This window comes from Cnephaeus nilssonii, assembly GCF_951640355.1.
Source record: "Cnephaeus nilssonii genome assembly, chromosome: 14".
NCBI lineage: Eukaryota > Metazoa > Chordata > Mammalia > Chiroptera > Vespertilionidae > Cnephaeus > Cnephaeus nilssonii.
The window spans coordinates 5022997-5045285 of NC_137085.1; the positions used below are offsets into that span (position 1 = coordinate 5022997).

Here is a 22289-nt window from a genome sequence, read left to right on the forward strand (position 1 = left end):
AGACTTCCAAAAGAAAGGGACAGCCAGGAGCGAGCTAGAGAATAAGCAGGGATTAGCTGGACAGAGAGGGGGGAGGAGTTCCACAAACAGCCTGGCTGTGACACGGAGGCAAGAGAGAACCTGGCATTGTTGTGGAGCGGATGCGAGTGAATGACCACTGGAGCCCAGACCAAATTAAAATTTAGGGAGCCTTTATTAGCCGGGCGGCCGGACGACCCGGCGACTGCTCTGCCATTCTTCACGCAGGGAGACCAGAGAGCAGCAGCGACCCTTTGTGTAGGACCGCTTTTAAGCACATTAACCACATCCGGTTTTTGCAGAACAAGCAACCCAAGACAAAACAGTTTTTCCCAAGCAACGTCAGGATCATGCCAATGACGACCATGTTGTTCACAGGGTCATCCTGTTCTTCAGAAAGCTGACAGTGTTCTATGAAAGAAGGCTACGTGCTGGGAAGGGGCCATGAGACCGTATCTCAAGGCCTGGCCTGGTGTCAGCACTGACATCTCTATCTGGGGCATAGTCCACGGCCTCAGTAGTGCTCAAAAATTCCCACTCTCTAACAGCATCTTTTTTTTTTAATATGTTTTTATTGGTTTGAGAGAGAGGGGGGAGAGAGGGAGAGAGAGAGAGAGAGAGAGAGAACAAACTTTGATGGGAGAGAGAAAATAGATTGGTTTCCTTCCCCATATGCAAGTACACACCCTGACCTGGGGCACCTTGACCTGGGACCGTACTGAAACCTGGGCATGTGCCCTGACCCAGATTTGAATGGCTACCTCTTGGTGTGATCTTTGGGCGCACGGGACGACACTCAACCCATTGAGCCATACCAGCCAGGGCGGAGAACCTGGCATCTTTGATTCAAGGTGGCAGGGAGTGGCAGCCGATGAATCAAGGAAGAGGGAGCCAGAGCAAAGGAGAGCGGGCGCCACCACCGGACTGCCTGGGTGCTGGGCTAAATCCTCCCCTTTTCCCCTGTGACCTTGGACAAGTCACTTCACTTCCCTACAGCTTTCTCACAGATAGGCTGGGGTAGGTGGTGGGAAATAAACAAAGCCAGGCAGGCAGGGGGCAGAATCAGGGAGGAGAGGGGACCAGTCAGGCAGGGAGCTCTCCACTAGGTTCAAAGATGGAGCCTAGAAGTTTCAGGGCAAGGAGAGGTGGAGACCGGTGAGAAGCCCCATCCCAAGCCTCACGGGAGAGGGATGTACCAGCAGGCCACCCCGCTGCCCGCCTGGGGCTGTGAGGACTTAAGTTCCAGGTCAGCACATGTCCGCTCTCCCCTCCTCTCTTCCCTTCCTTCCTGGAGCCCCTCCGCACAGCCTCCCCCAACTTCAGGGACCTGGAGAGCAGGTGGGGGTCGGGGAGCGCAGCCCAGCCGGCCTGTCCCCTGGCTCAGTTGTCCTTAGTGTCAACAAGGTCAAGGGCAGAAGAGGAGGGTGCTGGAGAGGTCAAGGTGGTGGTGGTGGTGAGCGGCGCAGAGACTCAAGACCTAGCAGACGAGGGGGGGATGCGAATGGACAGGGCGAGAAGTAGAGACACACATGGGAGCGGGGCCAAGAGGTGAGGGAGCCCGAGAGGCCCGCCAGGCGGCGCGAGAAGGCCGCGGGGACAGCAGCCCGCAGCGCCGGCCCGGCCGCCCCGCCCCGCCCCGCCGGCCCGGAGGCTCCACCCGTGCGCCCCGCGCCCCGCCCTGCGCGCTCGGGCTGGCTCGGCGGCGGCGGCGGCTGCGGGCGACAGGGCTCCCCGAGGGCGAGGGCGGGCGCCCCGGCAGCAGGTGGGCGGGGTGCGGGCCGGCGGCGGCGGGCGGGGGGCGCCAGGCTGCGCTGGGGCCGGCGCGGCGCTCCGAGGTGCGCCATGGACTTCAACATGAAGAAGCTGGCGTCGGACGCGGGCATCTTCTTCACTCGGGCGGTGCAGGTGAGGCCGGAGCCCGGGGCCCGCGCGGCCGCTTCCCGGGGCCCGGATGTGGGGCGCGCCGAGAGCACCCCTGCAGCAGAGCCCGGGGCGCGCAGGAGAAGCCCCGGGAGGCTGCGCCCCTTCCCCTGCGCAGACACCCCGGCCCCCGCATCCCCACCCCTGCGCTGCCCCGGGGAGAGAAAGCTCCAGGCGCCGGCCACACGGGCCGCACCCTCGACGTGGCCGGGCCGGGAACCGAGCCGGACCTCGGCCCTGTGGGCTGCGGGGGAGGTATCAGTGCTCGGCCGGGTACCCCGCTGCCCTGGCCCCTGCCCAGGGCCCGGTGGGGGCTCCGCTGAAGAGGGGAGAGGGCACCCAGCGGCGCCTGCCTCCCTGCCCTGGTCCAGCAGGGACTCTGGCTCCCGGCAGGCCTTGGCAGGCCGGAGTCCCAGGCCAAGGGTTCATGCATCCCCCTAAGACCCCCTCTCCCAGCCTCAGTCTGCGCCCCTGTGCAATGGGCGAGTGAGACTGTGATTCCCACAGGTCCCTTTCACACGCTTGGATAGTCCGTCCGGAAGCCAAGGGCTGGGGTAATTTCCTTCCCGCTCCCCGGGAGGCCTGTTTCCTCTTATTTCCCCAGGCCTGGGGGATGGGGAGAGGGTTGGGGTCTGGCTGGGTACCTTGGGAAGCTGTCTGTCCAGCCAGTGATGCTGGGATTGGAACTAGTCCTCTGCACTGGGAGGCAGAGAGAGAAACTGAGGCAGCTAACGGTGATGGTCTGGAGCTGCAGCCAGCTATGGGTGTGGGTGCTCTCTTTTGTGACCCTGGGGAAGGGGCTTCACCTCTCTGGGCGTCAGTTTCTCAATCTGAAAAATGGGAATCGCCCTCCCTCCCTCCCGGCATGGCTGGTAGGGCTCCTGGCAAAGCTTGGCAGGCGGGTGCTCACCACAGGCAAGCTCCCTGTCGGTGTGGATGTTGCACCTGTGCTGCATGTGGCCCTGGGAAGTCCCTCCGAGGCCTCCAGGCCCCTCCCGTGGAGCTGGACCTGGTGGAACTGGTCTGCGCTGGGGCGTGCGTCCTCCCAGCTCTGGGGGGGGGGGGGGGGGCAGGTCTGGTGTTTGTCCTTGTCGTGTTGTTTGTTCTCTGGGGGAGCCCAGCCCCAGTCTCTGGGAAGCCATGTGGCATGTTTACTAGAAAGCACAAGCGGCCAGTTGAGGCTGGGTGTTCGGAGCCCTGCAGGTGACTCCAGCCCGGCGGGGGGGGGGGGGGGGCGGGGGGGTGGATGCCTGACCCGGAGCCTCTGGGACAGCCCCGCCTCTCTGGAAGGTGGGGAGTCCTCCCCAGCGCTGGTATAGGAGTCGTGTTATCGCTCACATCTGGGAAGAACCTGATCTGGTTTCCTGCTGCTCTAGGGCCCTGCGCCTGACCTGGCCAGGACCCGCGGAGCCTGGGCACGGAGAGGCTGGGGGCCTGCGGCCTTCCTTCGCCTGGCGGGGGCAGGCCCACGGGGGGACCCACACCAGAGTGGGAGGCAGCGCCCAGGCCCGGCCTCCTGGGTGGAGGAGGGAGCTGGGAACTTTATAAATAGAGGCTTTCTCTGGCTTTGCACGCCCACCCCCTGCTGCTGCCATCTTGCAGGGAGCAGCCTGGGACTGCAGGCTGCAGCTTCTGAAGCACCGGGCCCTTCCCCTTCGCCGGGTCGGGGCTGGGTGGCAGGGTGGCAGGGTGGCAGGGTGGCAGGCCGGAGGAGGGAGGGCCTGAATTGTGAGCTGAGCAGGAGAGGCCGGGCTGCCCTGGGAGAGCAGTCAGCCAGGAGAGACGGGAGGGGTGTGTGAGTGACAGTGTACCTGCAGCTCCTCTGTGGGTCCCGGGACAAGCTGGGGAAGCGCTCAGCCCTTCCAGTACCGGGGCCTCACTCCACTGCATCTGTTAGGGAACCGGACCCGGGCTGAGGGGGCGCAGGGGGAGAGAATCTGGAGGGCAGGACCCCTTTGGCATGGGTGATCCTGGGGTGGCTTCCTAGTCCCCGAACTGTGCCTTGAACATCAGGAGGGGTTTGTGACGTGCGTCCAGGGCCCAGTAAGGGCACTGAGGCAGGAAAGCCTGAGGCACGTCTGGGTAGGGTGCCGTGGGGGCGGGGCGGGGCGGGCTGTACAGGTGATAGAGCTAATACTATCAGTGGTGATTATAGTAATAGTAATAGCAGTGCTCGGAGTAATAATAATGAAAGCCAGGGAGGTGGTAGCATCGTCATGATTTAAGCAGGCAGCCGTGGACCCGGGATGGATGCCCAAGAAGTGGGGAGAGCCTGGTAGGACTTTGAACCTGGGTGAACATGGGGTGCAAGGGACAGGTGGCCACGGAGCTGGGTGGGGAGGGTGGCTGTGAACCTTGGTAAGGCAGGTGTATGTCACCGGCTAACATCCATCAGACCTGTGCTGTGTGCCGGCCCCAGAGCGAAGCACTTGGCAGATATTCTGAGATAAGTCCTGTCATCCCCATTCTCCAGGCGGGAAACTGAGTCCCGGAAAGGTGACTGCCTCTCTGAGCCTGGGTTTCCCCATCAGGAAAATGGGGCTAATGCCACAGCCTCAAAGGGGCTGGGTGTGGTGGAGTCAGGGCCTGGCCCTGGGAGGCCTGAGTTGGGGGAGGTCAGAGGAGGCCGGGAGCGGCTGGTCTCAGGTGGGCAGCTGCCGGCTATAACCCCGGCCGGCTGGGCCCTGCGGGGAGAGAGAAACCCAAGCCCTGTTGCATAATTGATGGCTGCCGGGCAGCCTGACTCTCAGTGGCTGCCTCACTCCGCTCAGGCAGCAGTGGAAGCTGTCCTGGTCTCTGGATAATTTATCGCGCCAAATAGTCTGCGAAGGGCCTCCAGACCCCCAGGCCACGTGACCTGGGTTCCAGCACAGTCTGCTCCTTGCTCAGCCTCAGTGAAATCATCTGTGAAATGGGAAACCCTCCCTGCCCTGAAGGGCCATTAGGGTGTGGATGGGTCATCAGGATAAAGCCCTCACTTAGCACAGGGTTTGGCCACAGGGCCGGCCAGCAGGAACCGTTGTTGTTACCAATCACATTCCTGCAATGTTCATTCTTTGGCTGATTAGCTGTGACCTTGAGCAGGCGCTCTTTCCTCTGGCTGGAGAAGGCCTTCGCGTCCCTGTTTGGAAAACGGGGACATATGTCCCAGGACGTGGGCTGGTTTCTGGCTGTTTCTAAGTGGCCCACCTGGCTTCTGACAGCTCTCACGGGCGGAACGGCGTGACATCCTGGCCCCTGCCTGGCCCTGGTGGGCAGCTGCCAAGCTTTCTGGGCCCTGGGTGCGCTCGGAGCTGGCTCTGAGGGGCTGGCGGTGTCCCCGTCCGCCACGCCAGGTGACCAGCGGCCGGCCACGTGGGCCTCCTCCCACGCAGCCCTTCCTTCCCAGCGTCTCTCCTCCCGTCGGCTCCTAGCAGCAGCCGCACCTTGCATTGAACTCCGACTCCCGCCAGACTCTGGCCTGCGCGTCTTACCCACATCTCCCTTCTTTCGTGCTCACAGCCAGGGGGGGTGGAGTGGGCTGTGGAAGGGATAGTACTCACAGCCTGTGGAGGGGGTGCTGTTACTTACCCTCACTTTTCAGCCCAGGAGACTGATGCGTAGAGAGGCAAAGCCCCTTGCCCGAGGTCACACAGCACATCAGTAGTGGGACTGAGACTTGAGTCAGGTCCCTGTGATTCTGCACCCACTGACTCCCCTGGCACTCCCTCCCCAGGTGCTCCCAGCCCCCCACTGAGCCTCCTGATCACCCCAGAACTTGCTTTGAGCCCTGTGTATCCCATGAGGGCTTTCTAGCGAATTCCTTCCCGCAGAGTCAGGCCAGAGGACCCTTTGTGATGGGTTCCCAAGGGTTTCTTTTTTTTTTTTAAATATATTTTATTGATTTTTCACAGAGAGGAAGAGAGAGGGATAGAGAGTTAGAAACATCGATGAGAGAGAAACATTGATCAGCTGCCTCTTGCACACCCCCTACTGGGGATGTGCCCGCAACCAAGGTACATGCCCTTGACCGGAATCGAACCTGGGACCCTTCAGTCTGCAGGCCGACGCTCTATCCACTGAGCCAAACTGGTTTCGGCTCCCAAGGGTTTCTTACCCCTCTGAGTTGTGTGCCAGATTTTGCACGAATGTGCTTTTGGGGGTGGGGATGCCATAGCGTTCACTGGATTTCCAAAAGAGGCCATGATCCCCAAGCTCTGGTCCAACCGCCTCATTTCACAGAGGGGCAGACTGAGGCCCAGGGCAGGGTCCTAACTGGATCAGAGTTTCAGAGCAGGTTGAGGCAGAGCAAGTTGCTTGACCTGGGGGCCTGGGTTCCAGCGAGTGGGGAGGGGTAATGGGGAGGGGGGGCCGGGGCAGTCCTCCCTCCCTCCCTCTGAGCCCTCCCTTACCCCTGGGCCCTCCTCCGCCCACAGTTCACAGAGGAGAAGTTCGGCCAGGCCGAGAAGACCGAGCTCGATGCCAACTTTGAGAACCTGCTGGCCCGGGCGGACAGCACCAAGAACTGGACGGAGAAGATCCTGCGGCAGACCGAGGTGCTCCTGCAGCCCAACCCCAGTGAGTGCGCGGGCCGGTCCTGGGGCGAGGGCAGGGGCTGGTCCTGGGGCGAGGGCAGGAGGCTGGTGGCTGAGGCGGGAGGGAGGTGGGAGGTGGGATTGGCCCGTGGGAGAGATCTGATTTAGACTTTCGGGGCTTAAGGCGGCTGTGGGGAGTCCCGGGGAAAGGCAACAGCGGGGTGGGTGCTGGGCTCTGAGATGCGCTCTCGGGGGCCGTGGAGATGCTGGGTTTAGCACCGAGGACTGGGACTGCCTGGGGACTGAGACACTTGGGAGAAGAGGCAGGAGAAGCAGCAGCAGGGTCGTCTGAGAGGCAGCGGCGAGGCCCAGCGAAGGCAGAGGGCTGCCCGGGCACCCCGCAGCACGGAGCAAGCAGACACAAGCTCGGAGAGCCCGGGGTGCATGGGTGCGGGGCGGAATGGCTGGTCTGTCTGCAAGTCCTCTACGTGCAGGCCCGGGTGGCTCATATGTCACCACGTTCTGTAAGTGCACATTGCGACGAGGAGACGTGGCGGGCCTTGACTCGGGACCTGGGGCAGGCATTGCACGTCTGAGCCGTGGCTTCCTCCACGGGGTCGAAGGCCAGTCTCACGGGGTGGGCATCTGCCAGGGAACAGTCTGGAAGTCCCAAGGCCGCTGTGAGCAGGCCCTGCTCTGGGGCTGTTTCTGTCACCAGGGCTTTCACCCTTGGGTTGGACCAGAGAGCCCTGTGACGCGTGTGTCTCCCCGCAGGTGCCCGCGTGGAGGAGTTCCTGTACGAGAAGCTGGACAGGAAGGTGCCCTCGCGGGTCACCAATGGGGAGCTGCTGGCTCAGTACATGGCGGAGGCGGCCAGCGAGCTGGGGCCCACCACCCCCTACGGTGAGCGCCGTGGTCCCTCCCGCTCTGCTTGTCCTCCCTCCCCGCTCCACACTCGCGATGAAAATAGAGTGAAAAATGAGGTCTCTCTCAGTCAGTCTGGTTTGTGTGCGGTGTGTAATGGGATCACACTGCGTGCCTGTTCTTCAACCTGGTTTCTATTTTATTTATTTATTTTTTAAATGTATTTTTATTGATTTCAGAGAGGAAGGGAGAGGGAGAGAGAGATGGAAACATCAGTGACGAGAGAGAATCATTGATCGGCTGCCTCCTGCACACCCCACACTGGGGACCCACCTGGGACCCTTCAGTCCGCAGGCCAACATTCTATGCACTGAGCCAAACCAGCTAAGGCTGTTCTTCAACCTGGTTTTTAAACTTGACAATTCACTCTAGATATCTGTGCACAGTAGCTCCTCTAGAGCCACCTCAGTCTATATTTTTCTACTTTGTGGAAAGTTTTACTGAGGTATAATTTATATACCATAAAATGCACCTGTCTTAAGTATGTAATTCAATGATTTTTAGTAAATTTTGAGTTCGATTTAAAGAACATTTCTATCATCCGCAAAAGAAATCCTTTATGTCTACTTATAGTCAGTCTTCACTGTCCACCCCAACCAACCACTAATGTGCTTTGTGGTTCTATTAATTTGCTTGGTCTAAACATCTATAATAATAAAAGGGTAATATGCTAATTAGACCGGACATCCTTCTGGAAGTCCTTCTGGACGAAGCCGGGGCCGGAGTGAAGCCCGGGTCCCTGGTGCCTGTCGGTGGCCAGAGGCAAGCAGCCCGGGTCCCGGGTGCCAGAGGGAAGCCGGTGCTGGCGGCGGGGGGAAGGAAGGCCTAGTCTTGCACGAATTGTCATGCATCGGGCCTCTAGTTTCATATAAATGGAACCATGCGGTGTATTGTTTTTTATATCTGGCTTCTTCATGTAGTATAATGTCTTTGAGGTTCATCCCTGTTCATTGTGTTTTAGGATTTTGTTCCTCTTTATTGCTAACTAGTATTTCATTATGTGGATCCGCCGCCACATTTTCTTTATCCACTCACCGTTTGATAGACATTTGGGTTGTTTCCCTGAAAACACTTTCAGACCAACCTTTGTGAGGACAGATGGTTTCACTTCTCCTGGGTATAGACCCAGAAGTGAAATTGCTGGGTCATATGGCACATTTAATGCTTAACTTTTCAACAAATCACCAAACTCTTCCCCAGAGTGGCTGTGTGATCTTACATTCCCGCCAGCAGTGTGGTGTTTAACTTTTAGACAGCTGTGGATTTTCTAAGTGTCCTTCTCTTGTTGATTTCTGATTTAATTGCACATTGGTCAGAGAACGTACTTTGTATGATTTTAGTGCTTTTAAACTTACTAAGACTTGTTTATGGCCTAGAACAGTGGTCGGCAAACTCATTAGTCAACAGAGCCAAATAGCAACAGTACAACGATTGAAATTTCTTTTGAGAGCCAAATTTTTTAAACTTAAACTTCTTCTAACGCCACTTCTTCAAAATAGACTTGCCCAGGCCATGGTATTTTGTGGAAGAGCCACACTCAAGGGGCCAAAGAGCCTCATGTGGCTCGCGATCCGCAGTTTGCTGACCACGGGCCTAGAATATGGCCTCTCCTGGAGACCGTTCCATCTTCTCTTGAGAAGATCGCATACTATGTTGTTGTTGGGTAGATGTCAGCGAGGACAGATTGGTTGATAGTGTTCAAGCCTCCTGGCTCCTTGCCAATTTTGTCTCGTTGTCTGCTTCTGTCTTAACTCTGTCAGTGTTTGCTACATGTATGTTGGAGCTCTATTGTCGGGTCTGCATGTTTATGTTGTATATTTTCCCGATGAGTTGACTCATTTTTGTAACACTGCTCTTTGTGCCTAGTAACTTTTTTTTATAATTTTATCTCTTTATTGGTATTCTTTATTTGATGAGTCATTTGTCATATTTGCTTTTAATTCTTTAAACATATTTGTAATAGCTGCTTAGAAGTCTCTGCTAAGTCTACCATCTGGGCCTCCTTGGAGACAGTGACTGTTGATTACTTGTTTTCCTATTTCCTATTACTTACCTGTTTCCTTGCATGTTTCATAATATTTTGTTGAATCTGGACATTTTATATAACGCAGCAGCTCTGGATTCTGTTCCCCCCTGGGGTCGTGATTGCTGTTTGTTTGTTGAGAGACTTGCCTGAGTCCATTGTTTAGCGTCTGTGTCCCCTGCACCATGCAGCTACGATGGCTCTGCTTTTTTAAAAGAATTACTCTTTTTCTTTGTAAGGCCAGCTTCCCGGGGGTTGCTCCTGGGGCAGCCTGTGTTCGCGGTCAGCCAGTGATTGGCCAGAGCTTGTGCTTAATAGCGCACCATTAAGGCTTTGCTGACGCATTTGCGAGCGGCTGGGGAACACACTCGAAGCCGTTTACAAGTCTGCCCAGCGTCCCCTCTGTGGGTGTGCAGAGCGTCCTGCTCAGCCCGGGATGGCTGGACAGCGGGTTCTCTCCAGCCCCCACCGAGGGTGCTACGCAGGCGTCGCTTCCAGGCCAACAGAGGTGGCTGGCAGCTTCCCCGGGCCCACCATGCGGCCTTGTTTCTCAGGTCTCCTGTTTTCGTTCCTCGGGGTTGATTCGGGGACTCACTGGGGCCACTGTTAGATGGGCCTGAGCAAAAACTCCACTGTTTACCATAAGCTCCTATTTTCGTGACAGACAGACAGACAGACAGACAGACATTTGGGGTCTCTAGGAGTTAGCGTAAATTTAGAAACTGTGTCCAGTATTCCCTGAAAACCTGATCATTTCCTTTTATCCCAAGTACAGTCACCCCATAAAGGGGCTCCTGTTCCACCCCTGACAGGTCGGTGCTTGTTAGGAAACATGATTCCAGCTCCGGGTTAGCCAGGACGCTGGCCTTTCCTGATTACTTCCCACTGAGATCACTGTGGGTTTGTTTGCTTGTTTTCCCTCCTTTAGTCCTTTGATTTTAGGGAGGGGTCTGTTGGTTGCCTCCCCTACATGCCCCGACCCGATCGGGGATTGAACCCACAGCCTTGCGGTGTACAGGACGACGCCCCAACCTACTGAGCCACCCGGCCAGGGCACACGCCGGCCTCCAGGGCTTCTCTGTGCTCCAGCAGCACAGTCCCTGGCCGCAGGGCTTGCCCCTCGTGGCAGAGCCGCAGCCACACAGAGCTGGAGGAGGTGGGTGCACCCCAGGACCCACAGGCACAGGCTCCCATTGTCCTGGCGAAGGCGCAGGAGTTCTAGAATAAAGGCTTTTCAACTTGTCCTGTGCCTTTTGTCCGTTCCGGGAGTCCGGAAATGGTTGTTTTTGACGACGCTGTCCAGTGTCATCATTGCTCTTTGGGGAGAGGATTTGTTGCGCTCCTTTCTCTGTCATTCCCGAAGTGCCCCCCCCCCCCATCTCTTTAATGGTAGTGTAATGCCCCATTTCTTTGATTACCCCACTATTTATTGTCAGTCCCCGATGGATGGGTGTGTAGATCGCGCCCACGTGTTTCCAGACCAGGAAGTCTGGACTTAGCATCCTTGAGGCTGCCTCTCTGACGCGTCTCTTTCCGAGCTCCCGGCTACTTCCTGGGGTCAGAACAGCCTCAGCCGGACCCGCCTTCTCACCTTGGGCTCCGTGTTCTCAGGGAAGACCCTGATCAAGGTGTCAGAAGCCGAAAAGCGCCTGGGAGCCGCCGAGCGGGATTTTATCCACGCAGCCTCCATCAACTTCCTCACGCCGCTGCGCAACTTCCTGGAAGGGGACTGGAAGACGATCTCGGTGAGGGGCCTGGGACCACTCCGCCTCCTCGTCACCTCGGCAGCCCTTTCCCCAGCCGCCGAGCCAGGGTCTCCTCCCTTGGGGGGAACCCGGGCCTCCTGGGGCCTCCCCAGACGAGGCTCCTGTGGACCGTCACTCGGAGTGGATGGCTTTCCTTCTTCGGGCCTCAGTTTCCTTGTCTTGACCAGATGGCCCCCTCGGCCAGCCCTGCCACGGCCCAGGGTCTCCCGGGGCGGCCCAGCGCCTCACTGTTCCCGTTCCCACCCGCAGAAGGAGAGGCGGCTCCTCCAAAACCGGCGTCTGGACTTGGATGTCTGCAAAGCGCGGCTGAAGAAGGCCAAGGCCGCGGAAGCCAAAGCCGCGGTAGGTGCCCTGCTGGCCTCCCGCCCCGCTCTGGGGGGAGCCAAGGAGGGGTGCTGAAGGGACTGGTTTGGCATGACCTCTCTCCCCTGTCCTCGCCTGGAGAGGCCTGGCTGGGGGTGCTGGTCTGGACTGGTCACTTCGAGTCACACCTCTCTGCCCCTGCCCCCAGGGGAATCCTGACAGCCCAGAGCTCAGGGTCCCAGGGCCAACATTTACGGGGTGGGCTGGCCAGCAATGCCCCCACCTGGGCTCCGGGCCCCCTACAGCCTCCCCAGACAGACACAGTTGGAGTTTCCTGCATGCCTTTGCCCGCCCTTCCCGGATGCTCAGCTCTGTTCCCAGCTCTGCCAGGGCATGGCTCCCCCTTACTAATCCCACACCCACTGCTCCAGCGCTGGTCCCAGGCGCCCCCCCACCCTCAGGCCCCCTGCGATGGTGTGGAGAGCCCTGGAGCTAGACTGCCCGCTTGCGCAGGAGCATGTCTGAGGGGCCCTTTCAGGCAGCCCCAAGCGACTGGCTAGGGGCTCCCCTCTCTCTGCTCCCTGAGGCCTGCTCAGCCTGGGTGGGCCAATGGTGTGCGGCGGCGACAGTTGGATCAGGGCTAGGCCAGGCTGGGGAGAACTGGGCCCAAGGGTGAGCTCACTCTTGGGATGCCAGGCTGCTGGGGTTGGGGGGCGGGGGTGCCTAAAGGCCACTTCACCCTGGGGAGGGAATCCCCAGGTCCAGGCCATGCTGGGGAAACCCATGCTCTCAGCCGAGAAGGCCGGACCCAGCCCAGGCTCCCCACAGCTGCTCCCGGGAGTTCTGGCCCTGAACCCTCCATGCGTGCCCCTCCCAGCGTGGCCACCTGGGGCCTGCACTGCCTCTGGCAAGAGCCATGGACAGGGTCCTAGCTCATCTGGGTGTGTGGGGTCCAGATGGGAGGCAGGGGCTCAGCCACTGGAGTCTTGTTCGGGTTGGGTAGGATGACTAGGGCTATTGGGATGACCTTACGGAGTCACCTGGACAGGACAGTCTCCCTGCCACTCAGGGATGGACAACCTCTCAAGAATAACTTGGCCAAAACAAGCTTTCCCTCCATCAGCCAGGCCCGGGGCGCCCTCCCTTAGTCACTGGAGCGGCAGGACCTCTTCTGCAGTGGGTTGGCCCGGACGACCTCAAGGCTCTGGGTTAGTCCAGGCTACCCTCTCCAGAGCTAGGACCGGGCAGCCCAGCTTCAGATTCCCAGAGGACTCCCGCCCAGCAGCTCCCTCGTCCCCAGCCTTCTAACCGCTCACACACACCAACCCAGACACTTCCAGAGGGCGGGCTGCGTGTGTCCATCTGCCTGTCCGCCTCGCGTCCCTCCCGCTGGGGCCGGGGGGCCTGCTCCCGCCTGTGCTGTGGACTCACTAACTCTTTTGTTTTTGTTCCTTTCCGTTCTGCTTTGGGTAACTTGGCTCAGTGTGAGGGAGATGTGAGTATACCTGTCCCACGTGCTGTGCTGCTTCTGGTTGGCCCATCTGGCCTGGCGCCCACGGTGCCATGGCCGGCCCAGGGCACATCCTCTGGGCCTTTTGCAAGCGGCTGGTCTCCCCATCAGAGCCTCTACCATGAGTAGCCTCTGTTTTGGGGGGACGCCAGGCATTGGAGCCTGGGAGTCAGCTTTTTGCAAATGTTGAAAGCCCATCCCTCTGTCCATCCATGCATCCATCTGTCCACCTTGGTTGTGGGGGAGGGGCCTGGCCCTTGCTGCAGGAGCGAGAGATGTGTGCAGGGATTCTGGGATGGAGGAAGCGGTGGGGCGGGGTTTGTTTGGAAGACTGGCGGTCCAGGGAGCAGAGGGCCTTGACCCCTGGGCCAGGAGCTGAAAAGTCTGGCTTGCCCAGAGGCAAAGGCTGGGACAACAGCCACAGGCTATCTCCTTGTCACATCTGCTCTCCTGGCCTCCCCAGCGGGTCCACCCACTCGGTCTTTGTCTTCACTCTCCAGGTCTCCAAGCCGCCTCCTCTCCGGGCGGTGGGTGTGGGCAGAGGGTCAGTGTTGTGTTTGTCTGTGGCCTCCCCGCCCTGGGGCCAGGGGCTCCTGGTGCTGCTCTGTGGGACACTCCGGGGTGGCCTCCTGGCCCCAGCCCAGCCCCGGCTCACTGTGACCCCCTCCCCCCATGAACTCTGTTCCCACTAGACGGTGCCTGACTTTCAGGAGACTAGACCTCGTAATTACATTCTCTCCGCCAGCGCCTCCGCGGTAAGCGCTCCCACCCCACCCGCCCCTGTCCTCCCCGGTCCCCCCCACACCTCGGGGTCTGCTGCACAGTAGACAGGAGACAGAGGGCAAGGCAGGGGCACCGCGTGGACCAATCCTGAAGCTCTGTCCACCTGGCTGTCCCTGTGCCCTGTGACCATGTGGCTGGTCTCGCTTGTCCCTGGGAAATGCTGAAGGTGGAGACCGGACCAGCTGCACTGAAAGTCTGCCTGCCCCCAGACACAACCCTGACCCCCCCAAAGCAGGCACTGCCCCCCACCCCACTCACCATCCCTGTCCCTACTCGGTCCCGAGGAGAGACGAGGCCTGGGTCTGGCCTGCCATGAATTCACAGACCCCGGAAGACAGGTGACAAGGATGGCGCTGGTCGTCCAGCTGCCTTACAGCACAGCTGCTGGGTGTCCTGGGTGAGGAGGCCTTGAGAATGAGCAGGGCGAGTGGAAGGAGCAGCCGAGGTTTGGGAACAGGGTGTGTCCCGAGAAGGACTGAAGCTGGGCGGGGCGGGGCGGGGCCAGAAGACTTTGACTGTCTCCGTATGTTTTTTCTCTCCAGCGTTATTGGGATATTTGGCATTTACTGTTTAGTCTGGGAACTAGGCCAGTCACACGTATCCCATCCTGCCTGTCACAACCATGCTGTGCCTTCTGCCTCTTCTCTGTCCTCCCATCTTCCCCACGGGTGACGTCCTCCCGCACAGACCTCCGCTCTGCCTCCCCCGTCACAGCATGTTTCCGTGTGTGCCCGTGCAGTCAGTCAGGGGCTGGGCCCTCGTCCCTCGGGGGCGTCAACCGCAGTTTAGTCCGCAGGGCCCTGCTGATGGGCGCCCCGTCTGTACACGTGGGGGTGGCTCCCCGTGAGGGGTTCCCTCACCAGCACCTCTGCCACAGGGCTGGCCCTGTTCTACTTGCGTGTCTCAGGTCACGGTCTCAGGGTGGCTTTCCCGCAGTGGGGAGGAGAAATGGGGCTCCCAAGGCGTGGTGGGAGGAGGGGTCCGCTAGGCTCTGGATCGCACTCCCTGCCCCCCTCCTGGCCGAGAGGAAGGAGGACTGTCGTGGAGGGTGGGGGCTGCCGTTTTTCCTTTGCTGCTGAACCCGTGTGACTCGGGCCGAGGCTGCCTTGCTCTGCTGAAGGACAGAAAGGTTCCGTGACTGACCCAGGCCCCCAGCAGCCTTGGCCCAGTGTCAGGGTGGGGTGGGGACGCTCGGTCTCCCTTGAGACCCCAGTCAGTGCCTGGGGGCGTACACGGTAGGAGAAACCCAAGCAGGACTTTCCAGCTGGCTGTCCCCTCCCTGCATGCGGCATGTCGGACTGGACTGCGAGTGACATGCTCCTCTCACCAGGCCTCAGCTCAGCCTCAGCTCCGGGTTGGGTTGGGGGAGGGAGTTGGGAGTGAATGGGTGGGGCGACGTTGGGGTCTCAAGGAGCTGGGGCAGGGCACTGGCTCTGGGGTTCAGCTGTCCTCCCCTGCCTGCTGTCCCCTGCTGACCGGTGCCCCTCCCTCCCCTGCTGACCGGCCCTGTTGTGGTCTCCGCAGCTCTGGAATGATGAGGTGGACAAGGTGAGTGGGGCTGCAGGGCTCGGGGAAGCGGCTTAAGGGGGTAGAGGGCGGGAGTCCAGGCAGGTCTGTTCGAGTTCTGGGTCGGCCCCACGTGCCCGCTGGGGCTCTGTGGGGGTTGTCACCTCCCCTTGTGGGGAGACCACCTCCTCTGTGGGCCCCCCAGAGGTGACTGAGTGGGGCGATGTCTGTGACTGCTCTCAGGGAACTGGGCCCCCGGGTCTAGGCAGGGCTCCAGGCCTGAAGTGGGGAGGAAAGCGCACCCCTGCCCCTCGGATGTCTGTCCGCATCCCCAGGGGGAAGTGACGTCTGCCGGGGAGGGGAGGGGCCGCTCCTGGGTGGACACTGCGCAGGAGGTGATGGGAGGGAAGCGGGGGACGACTGTTCCTCACATTCTCTTCCCCCTCTTCCCAGTCTGAGCAGGAGCTCCGAGTGGCCCAGACAGAGTTTGACCGGCAGGCAGAGGTAACCCGTCTCCTGCTGGAGGGAATCAGTAGCACCCACGTGAGTGTTCCCACTTCCTCCGTCATCCACTGTCCTGTCACCCGCACGTCCCCACTAAACGTAACGAGGCATGAACGAACCTGGATCTCGAAGCCGGTGGGGAGGGTAGTGCTTGGGCGTGTGGTCCTTAAAGGGGCAGTTTCGTCTTCAGAGACCTAGTCCCAAAGGGTGGGAACTCTCCTCCCCGCAGGAGAGGTTGGGGCAGAAGCCACTGGAATGCTGGGCCAGGGTCTGTCGGAAGACGGGTGGGTGTGGAATGCTTCATCCCGAGACACCTCCCGTCGCGTCACCACTGGCCTCTCCCCGACAGGTGAACCACCTTCGCTGCCTCCATGAGTTCGTCGAGTCTCAGACAACTTACTATGCGCAGTGCTACCGCCACATGCTGGACTTACAGAAGCAGCTGGGCAGGTGCCCGCTGGGGTCCCCTGGCTCCCAGGCGCAGTGAGCAGCCCGACCTTGCTGGGCGAGAACCTTCTCCTCAGCTCAGGAAACCCCACGGGACACAGGGCGGGTGGAGGGCTGCCGATGGAGACCCTGCCCGAGCCCTCTGGTGGGCCGTCATGCTCCCTCTCCGATGACAGTGGGGGCGCTGGTCTTGGGACTGGGTGGGCTCCTGAGTGTGGGTGGCGGGTGGGAGGTGGCAGGGACGGCCCGGAGCGTCTCACTTTTCCCTTCACTTTCCCTTCATGCTGCCAGCTCCCAGGGAGCCATGTAAGTAGCCGGGGTCTCTCACTCTGCAGTGAGCCCAGCTAGTGTTCTGGGGCACGTGGGACTGGATACGGCTCTCAGCTACTGAGATGTGCCCCCCTCCTCTCTAGATTTCCAGGCACCTTCGTGGGCACCACCGAGCCCGCCTCCCCGCCCCTCAGCAGCACCTCGCCCACCACCACGGCGGCCACCATGCCTATGGAGCCCTCCGTGGCCGGCCAAGCCCCTCCGGGGGAGGCTGCGCTCTGCCTGGAGGAGGTGGCTCCACCCGCCAGCGGAACCCGCAAGGCCCGGGTTCTCTACGACTACGAGGCAGCGGACAGCAGCGAGCTGGCCCTGCTGGCTGATGAGGTGGGTCGGTGCCACAAGGATGGCGAGAAGGGGCTGGCTTAGGCGCCCCGGGAACTGGACCTGGGAGCACTGGGCCTGCAGACCCTACACCACTGTCTTCCTCTCCGAGGGGCCCTGGGGGCTGAGACCAGGGGTTCCTCTGGGCAACTCCAGCCTGAGGAAGCGGTGGCTGCTCTGCCATGTCTGTGGAGCAGGGGGGTGAACGCCACCTCGGGAGCTGTAGGTGCCATGTATCACGGTGCGGGGGTGGGAGGGGGTTATCACAGCGCTGTCCCCAGTTAGTCCTGGGCCAGTTTGGCCCTAGCCACCCAGGCTGTGACCTTCCCTCTCTGCCGCCCTCCCTCTTCAGCTCATCACTGTCTACAGCCTGCCTGGCATGGACCCGGACTGGCTCATTGGCGAGAGAGGCAACAAGAAGGGCAAGGTCCCCGTCACCTACCTGGAACTGCTCAGCTAAGCAGGCCCCTCCCAGGCCCCTGCTTGTCCTGGCCTGGGCAGGAGATGGTGCAGCCCTCCCTGCCTTTTGTCTTGTCTGTTGGTGACCTCGCTGCTCAGGGTGGGGATTAGACCAACCCCTTCCTGTCCCTGCCCCTGGTCATCAGCTGTGAGGGGCCCCTCCCCCAGCCCTGCTTCTGGAGCCCCCACCTGCCTGTGTCACCCTGAGCACCCCAGCCTCCTGGCTCCTCTCAGGAGGGAGGGGCTGGCTGCAGCCACCTCACTCCGCTCCTCAGCCTGTGGGGGTCAGCATAGAGGGCTTGAGGAAGCCCTGGGGTTCACCTTTGGCAAGAGAGCACCTTTTAGTTGCCAAAAGCAGTGAGGGGGGAGGGCAGGCGGGTCTGTGGCAGGCCCAGGGACTGGGCGTGGTCCCCCATGAACTGGAGCAGAGGGGAGCCTCCGGAGGCAGGGCTGGGCATGGAGCAGCATCTCCCCGGTGCTACCCTCCCCCTCGCACCCTAGAGCTCAAGCCAAGTATGGCGGCTGCAGCCTGCACCTCTCCACTTTTTAACTGATCTTTTTACTCTGCCTGTCTGCTTTGCTCTCTAGCCAGCGGTGAATAATAAACCATTCTTCGTGTGCATGTTGACGGGGCTCCTGTCCGGGTGGGGTCGTGGAGCTCCCGGGCTGGCCTGAGAGTGGGAAGGGAAGACTTCACATTTGCCCCATTCCTCCTCCTGGGTGGGGAGTGAGGTACAAGATGCCGTTGGCCCTCCTCCCGGAAGTTCTAGGGCAGAGGGAAAGTTCTTCAAACACCATTCACAGCACTCCCTTCCCCCACAGGCCTGTGCTCTCAGATAGGAAGCTGCATGACAGACATTTTATTCCCAAGAAGAATTTCCTAAATTTGGGCAGAGTGGAATGGACTGTAGACGGGGACGGTTTAAGCTCCAGTAATGGGCAGCTGTCAGGGTTTCGTGCGGGCCAGGCACGGAGCCAAGCATGTTCACGTGTATCCTGGTCCTCACAGATGAGAGCAGATCAGAAAGACCGTCACCTCCTCAAGGTTCCATACTGGCAAGTAGTCACACAGGGACTCGCCCAGGAAAGTCTGATTCTAGAAACTTCAAGTGGTGGGTTTGGGCTACAAGCCAGGATTTAGATTAAGGCCCTTAGCCAGGCCAGCCCATGAGGAGGCCTAGGGAGACGAAGGCAGGGCCCCAGCTATAAATAGGAAGGAGCAGAGCATCAAGAAAGGCTACACCCAGTGATAAGCTCAGCCAGCTGGGAACTGGAAGTGTGTGTGGCAGGGGTGCGGGGACAAGACCAGGCAGGCCAAGGAAGGGAAAATCTGAGTGTCCACACTGCACCCCTCTCCCTTGAACATTAATGGAGGGATGTTAGTCAACCACTAATCAACTCGCCTTCCCCAAGCCTCCACTCCTCTCCTGGGCCCCTGTTCCATGCACTGAGAGCTGGCTAGCCATTCACTCCTGGGCTTTGAAGGCACACATTACACAGCTGTCTATAAACAGTATTTTAATATTTGTATAAATAGACCACAGTATTACCAAAAACTGCAACAACAGAGCATGGAAAACATTTAAAACCCGTGCAGACAGCCTTTCCTGGCTACACATGACACTGGCTCCTGTCTCTCCCCTGGGCTGGGGTCAAGTGCTTGGGGAATGCTCGAAGGAAAGGAGTACACCTCTGGGGCACCTGGAAGGTGAGGGGTGAGCACAGCAGACTGTGGCTCCCTACCCCTGCTGCTGACCTCTCCATCGTTTATAAAAATAATGCCAGTGCGCGGGTGGCTGGAGTTGTGGTTACTCTGGGGAGAGGGTGACAGGAGCAGCTCAGTCCCAGACGGCACCGTCAGGCTGCTGTGCAGGTTGGCGGAGATGGCAGGCGGGTGGCATGCCGCTGCCCTATCTTTGCACGTGCCGGACAAAGGCCTGCACTAGCTGGATCAGAGGCTCCTGACTCTCCGGGCTGGCCTTGGAGAGAGCGGTGGACTTGCCCTGGGGCGAGAGGAGGATGCCAGCAGCAGGGGAGCTGGGGGCTCCCCTGCGGAAATAGCGCGAGAGGCTGGAGAGCAGGGTGCTCTACGAGAGAAAAAGGAGCCTGATGAGGCCCAGCAACCCCCACCCTCGGGCTGGATTTTCCCCATCAGCTCCGCCCCTTCCAGTCAGGACCCTCGATCCTTCTCACCAACTCTGAGCTGAGCTCCTGTTTCATCCGCTGTTTGTCCCGGGAGTGCACAGCTGGGTCCCTAAGGTAACGCATCGCCTGGGAGATGAGCAGGTAGAAGCAGTTCTCCATGGTAAACATCAGGAGGGACCTGGGACAGGGCAGGGTTGGCACTGTGTAGAGGGCTAAGCTGGCAGGTGCTAGGTGGGCCTCTGAGCTAAGAGAAGAGCCAGCCCATGTCTGCCCCAACCCCAGACCAAATTCTGAAAGGGCTTTCTTACTTCAGTGTTCTGGTCCCTTCTGCCTGTGTGCTGAGCCCCACAGCCTGAGTGAGGGGCTCCTTTTTCTTATCCAGCTGGAGGAAGAGAAACAAGAGTTAAACAAAACCAGGGAACAGTGACAGCTTCAACTCTGGGAGCTTCCTCTTTGGCAGGTCCTGCAATCTTATCAGTTATATCATTTAAACCTCACGGTAATTCTCAACAGAGTTAGGTGCCATCATACTCCTTTCATGATGAGGAACTAGCTTGGAAGGGGAAGGCTAGGTAAACGTGCCAAAGTCAAGGGTAGGAAGTGGTAAACTGGGAGGAAGATTTGGGTGAAGGGGCCAGACAGCACCAAACTCACCTCTCCGAGCATGTTTAGGGCCACATTCACTGTGGCCAGAAGGGTTCCAAAAGAGGGGGCCACTTCAGAGTCAAAGGTGGGAGTGGTGAAGCTCAGGGCAAACAGGAAGTTGTATTCAGCAAGGTCCAGGGACTGCAAGGCAAGACCAGAGCATTCTAGGGCCCAGCTAGGACCCCAGACAGCTCTCAAGAGAGCAGGGCACAGCCAAGCTTTCAGATCGCTGTGGGAGGCTGGTGGTGCAGCACAGATGGTGCTGGTACCTGATCCAACAGGATCTGGCAGACGTCCGGGGTGAAGTGGCGCAGGGCCGCCAAGGTCCTGCTGAGGATCTTGAGGAGGCCATACTGGACCACGTGTAAGGCTCGCTGCTCCGAAGCCTCTGTGTCAACAGTGGGCTGCTTGGAGGAGGAGGGGGCAGCAGGGGCAGCTGTGGGTGGCCGCTGAACTCGGGGAGCAACAGCTGAGGGGACACCATCCCCATTTTTGTTCTGGAAGAGACAGAAGTGGAGGTGGAGCACAGAAGCTGGGGTGAGGCACTCCAGGCAGCCATGGGGGCGGGGGAGGGTACCTGCAGGTAGTGCTGCAGCATCTTCCGGCTGTGCAGGAGGGAGGTGCAGGCCTGGCACAGGTAACACAGGTTGACCTGTGGCAAACATGGGAGGCTGAGGGGCTTCTCCTGGCAGCAGCCCCAGCCAACTGACTAGATCAACCACACAGGTCTCTACAGACCACTGTGCTCCCGACTCACTGAGCACCTGCACTCTGGGCCCACTCTCACCGGGATGGTTTCCCAGGGACCTAACTAAAGACCTGGCCCAGTATCAGTCCTCAGTCAGTAAATAAGGTGGGGATTATTTCCCCCTTTTACAGAAGCAGCAAAAGGCTGAGAGAGGTGAAGGGAGTTGGCCAAGGTCACAACCAGCAAAGACAGACGCCTGCCTGTCGGACTCCAGAGTCTGTTCTTTCTCTGCTGTGCTCTCTGGCTGCGTCCCAGCTTCAGGCCTGTTTCTAAAAGGTCTGACCGATAAGCCCAGGCTTTTAACGTACAAGGCTGCCATATGCCGGGAGAGAAACATTTAGCTCCAGAGAAAGCAGCATGAAACCAAATCTTGTGCTCCCTAAGCCAATTCCCTGCAGGCGCCCCAGAGAGTGCCCATCACACCCTGTCCCCAGGCATTTCCCCAGGCCCCTCCAAGAACCCCTGCTTGAGCCCCACCTGCACATCTCGCAGGAGCTGAGGCAGGTGGAAATGCCACTCCTTCATGAAGCTGGAGAGCTGCAGGATGAAGCCCACCGTGTGGTCTGCCTCCTCCAAGCACGCCAGACTCTGCACCGTCCTCACCGCGTTGAGGCACTGGGAGGGGAGCGAAGGGAAGGACGGGGTGAGGCAGGGACCTGACACACCTTCCTGCCCTCCTGTGGGCAGTACAACAGGTGGTTTGGTGCCCCGACAAGAAGGCTCCGTCTGAGCTGACCCCAAACTGTTTGCTTCACTTGGCAGAGCAGCTACATGAGTTGGCCAATCAGCCAGCAGTCCTTAGAGCACAGAAATGGGGGCCATGGCCCAGCCCATGTGGCTCAGTGGTTGAGTACTGACCTATGAACCAGGAGGTCATGATTCATTCCTGGTCAGGGCACATGCCCAGGTTGCGGGCTCCATCCCCAGTGGGGCAGCATACGGGAGGCAGCTGATCAATATTTATGTCTCCTTGATGTTCCTATCCCTCTCCCTTCCTCTTTCTAATAAAAGTCAATAAAAACTTTTTTTTAAAGAAATGGGGAAATGACACCCCTTCATTACCAAGCCTCAAGCCCTGAATGGCCCAGACCCCTGTAAGCCCCACACCCCATGCCCGGCAGCTCCTCACTTGTAAGGTCCGCTCCTGGTGAACACCCACGAAGTCCAGAGCCTCGGTCAAGAAGTTGTAGCGCAGGGTTTTGAGGAGCCGTTCCATCAAAGACATGGACAGGCGATAGACCCCTGGCCAAGAGGGGGCATCGAGGGATTTCCGAGAGGTGCTGGGTGTCTAAGACACAAAGGAAAGACAAAATCAGGACATGGCGCCAAGGAATCTGGCTGACAGGGACAGCAGGGTCTCAATGCAGCAGAGATACTAAGGCAGTCTGGTTGCTTAGAAAAGGAAACCTCTGGGATGGGCATG

General features: G+C 59.5%; 2 protein-coding genes across 3 annotated transcripts in view; one reads left to right on the forward strand and one right to left on the reverse strand.

Annotated features, from left to right (window-relative positions):
• Positions 1–1719: 1719 nt before the first annotated feature.
• On the forward strand, positions 1720–17950 carry SH3GLB2 (SH3 domain containing GRB2 like, endophilin B2). Of its 2 annotated transcripts, none has more exons than XM_079790859.1 (11): positions 1720–1923; positions 6354–6495; positions 7227–7355; positions 11011–11144; positions 11415–11507; positions 13671–13733; positions 15286–15309; positions 15721–15810; positions 16121–16254; positions 16632–16872; positions 17222–17950. In XM_079790859.1, exons 1-11 carry the CDS (start codon positions 1861–1863, stop codon positions 17327–17329), a joined length of 1221 nt encoding a protein of 406 aa, XP_079646985.1. In that variant the 5' UTR covers positions 1720–1860; the 3' UTR covers positions 17330–17950. The 2 variants fall into 2 exon arrangements, with proteins under 2 accessions (XP_079646985.1, XP_079646986.1); XM_079790860.1 differs by having other exon boundaries at positions 1723–1923; positions 16121–16221.
• Positions 17951–18079: 129 nt separating this feature from the next.
• The window catches only part of NUP188 (nucleoporin 188), a 42356-nt gene continuing 38146 nt past the window's right edge, over positions 18080–22289 (reverse strand). The window contains exons 37-44 of the mRNA XM_079790846.1: positions 21996–22154; positions 21344–21481; positions 20696–20770; positions 20388–20615; positions 20128–20259; positions 19782–19855; positions 19522–19651; positions 18080–19415 (exon numbers count right to left, since the gene is read on the reverse strand). Coding sequence (XP_079646972.1) covers positions 19239–19415; positions 19522–19651; positions 19782–19855; positions 20128–20259; positions 20388–20615; positions 20696–20770; positions 21344–21481; positions 21996–22154 — 1113 coding nt within the window. The 3' untranslated portion in view covers positions 18080–19238. The remainder of the gene's footprint in view (positions 19416–19521; positions 19652–19781; positions 19856–20127; positions 20260–20387; positions 20616–20695; positions 20771–21343; positions 21482–21995; positions 22155–22289) is intronic.

Coding starts and splice junctions, on each gene's coding strand:
- SH3GLB2 (XM_079790859.1), top strand. CDS start 1,861: ATGGACTTCAACATGAAGAAGCTGGCGTCGGACGCGGGCATCTTCTTC. Junction 11,508..13,670: donor CCGCGGAAGCCAAAGCCGCG/GTAGGTGCCCTG, acceptor TGTTCCCACTAG/ACGGTGCCTGACTTTCAGGA. Junction 16,255..16,631: donor TCCCCTGGCTCCCAGGCGCA/GTGAGCAGCCCG, acceptor CCTCCTCTCTAG/ATTTCCAGGCACCTTCGTGG.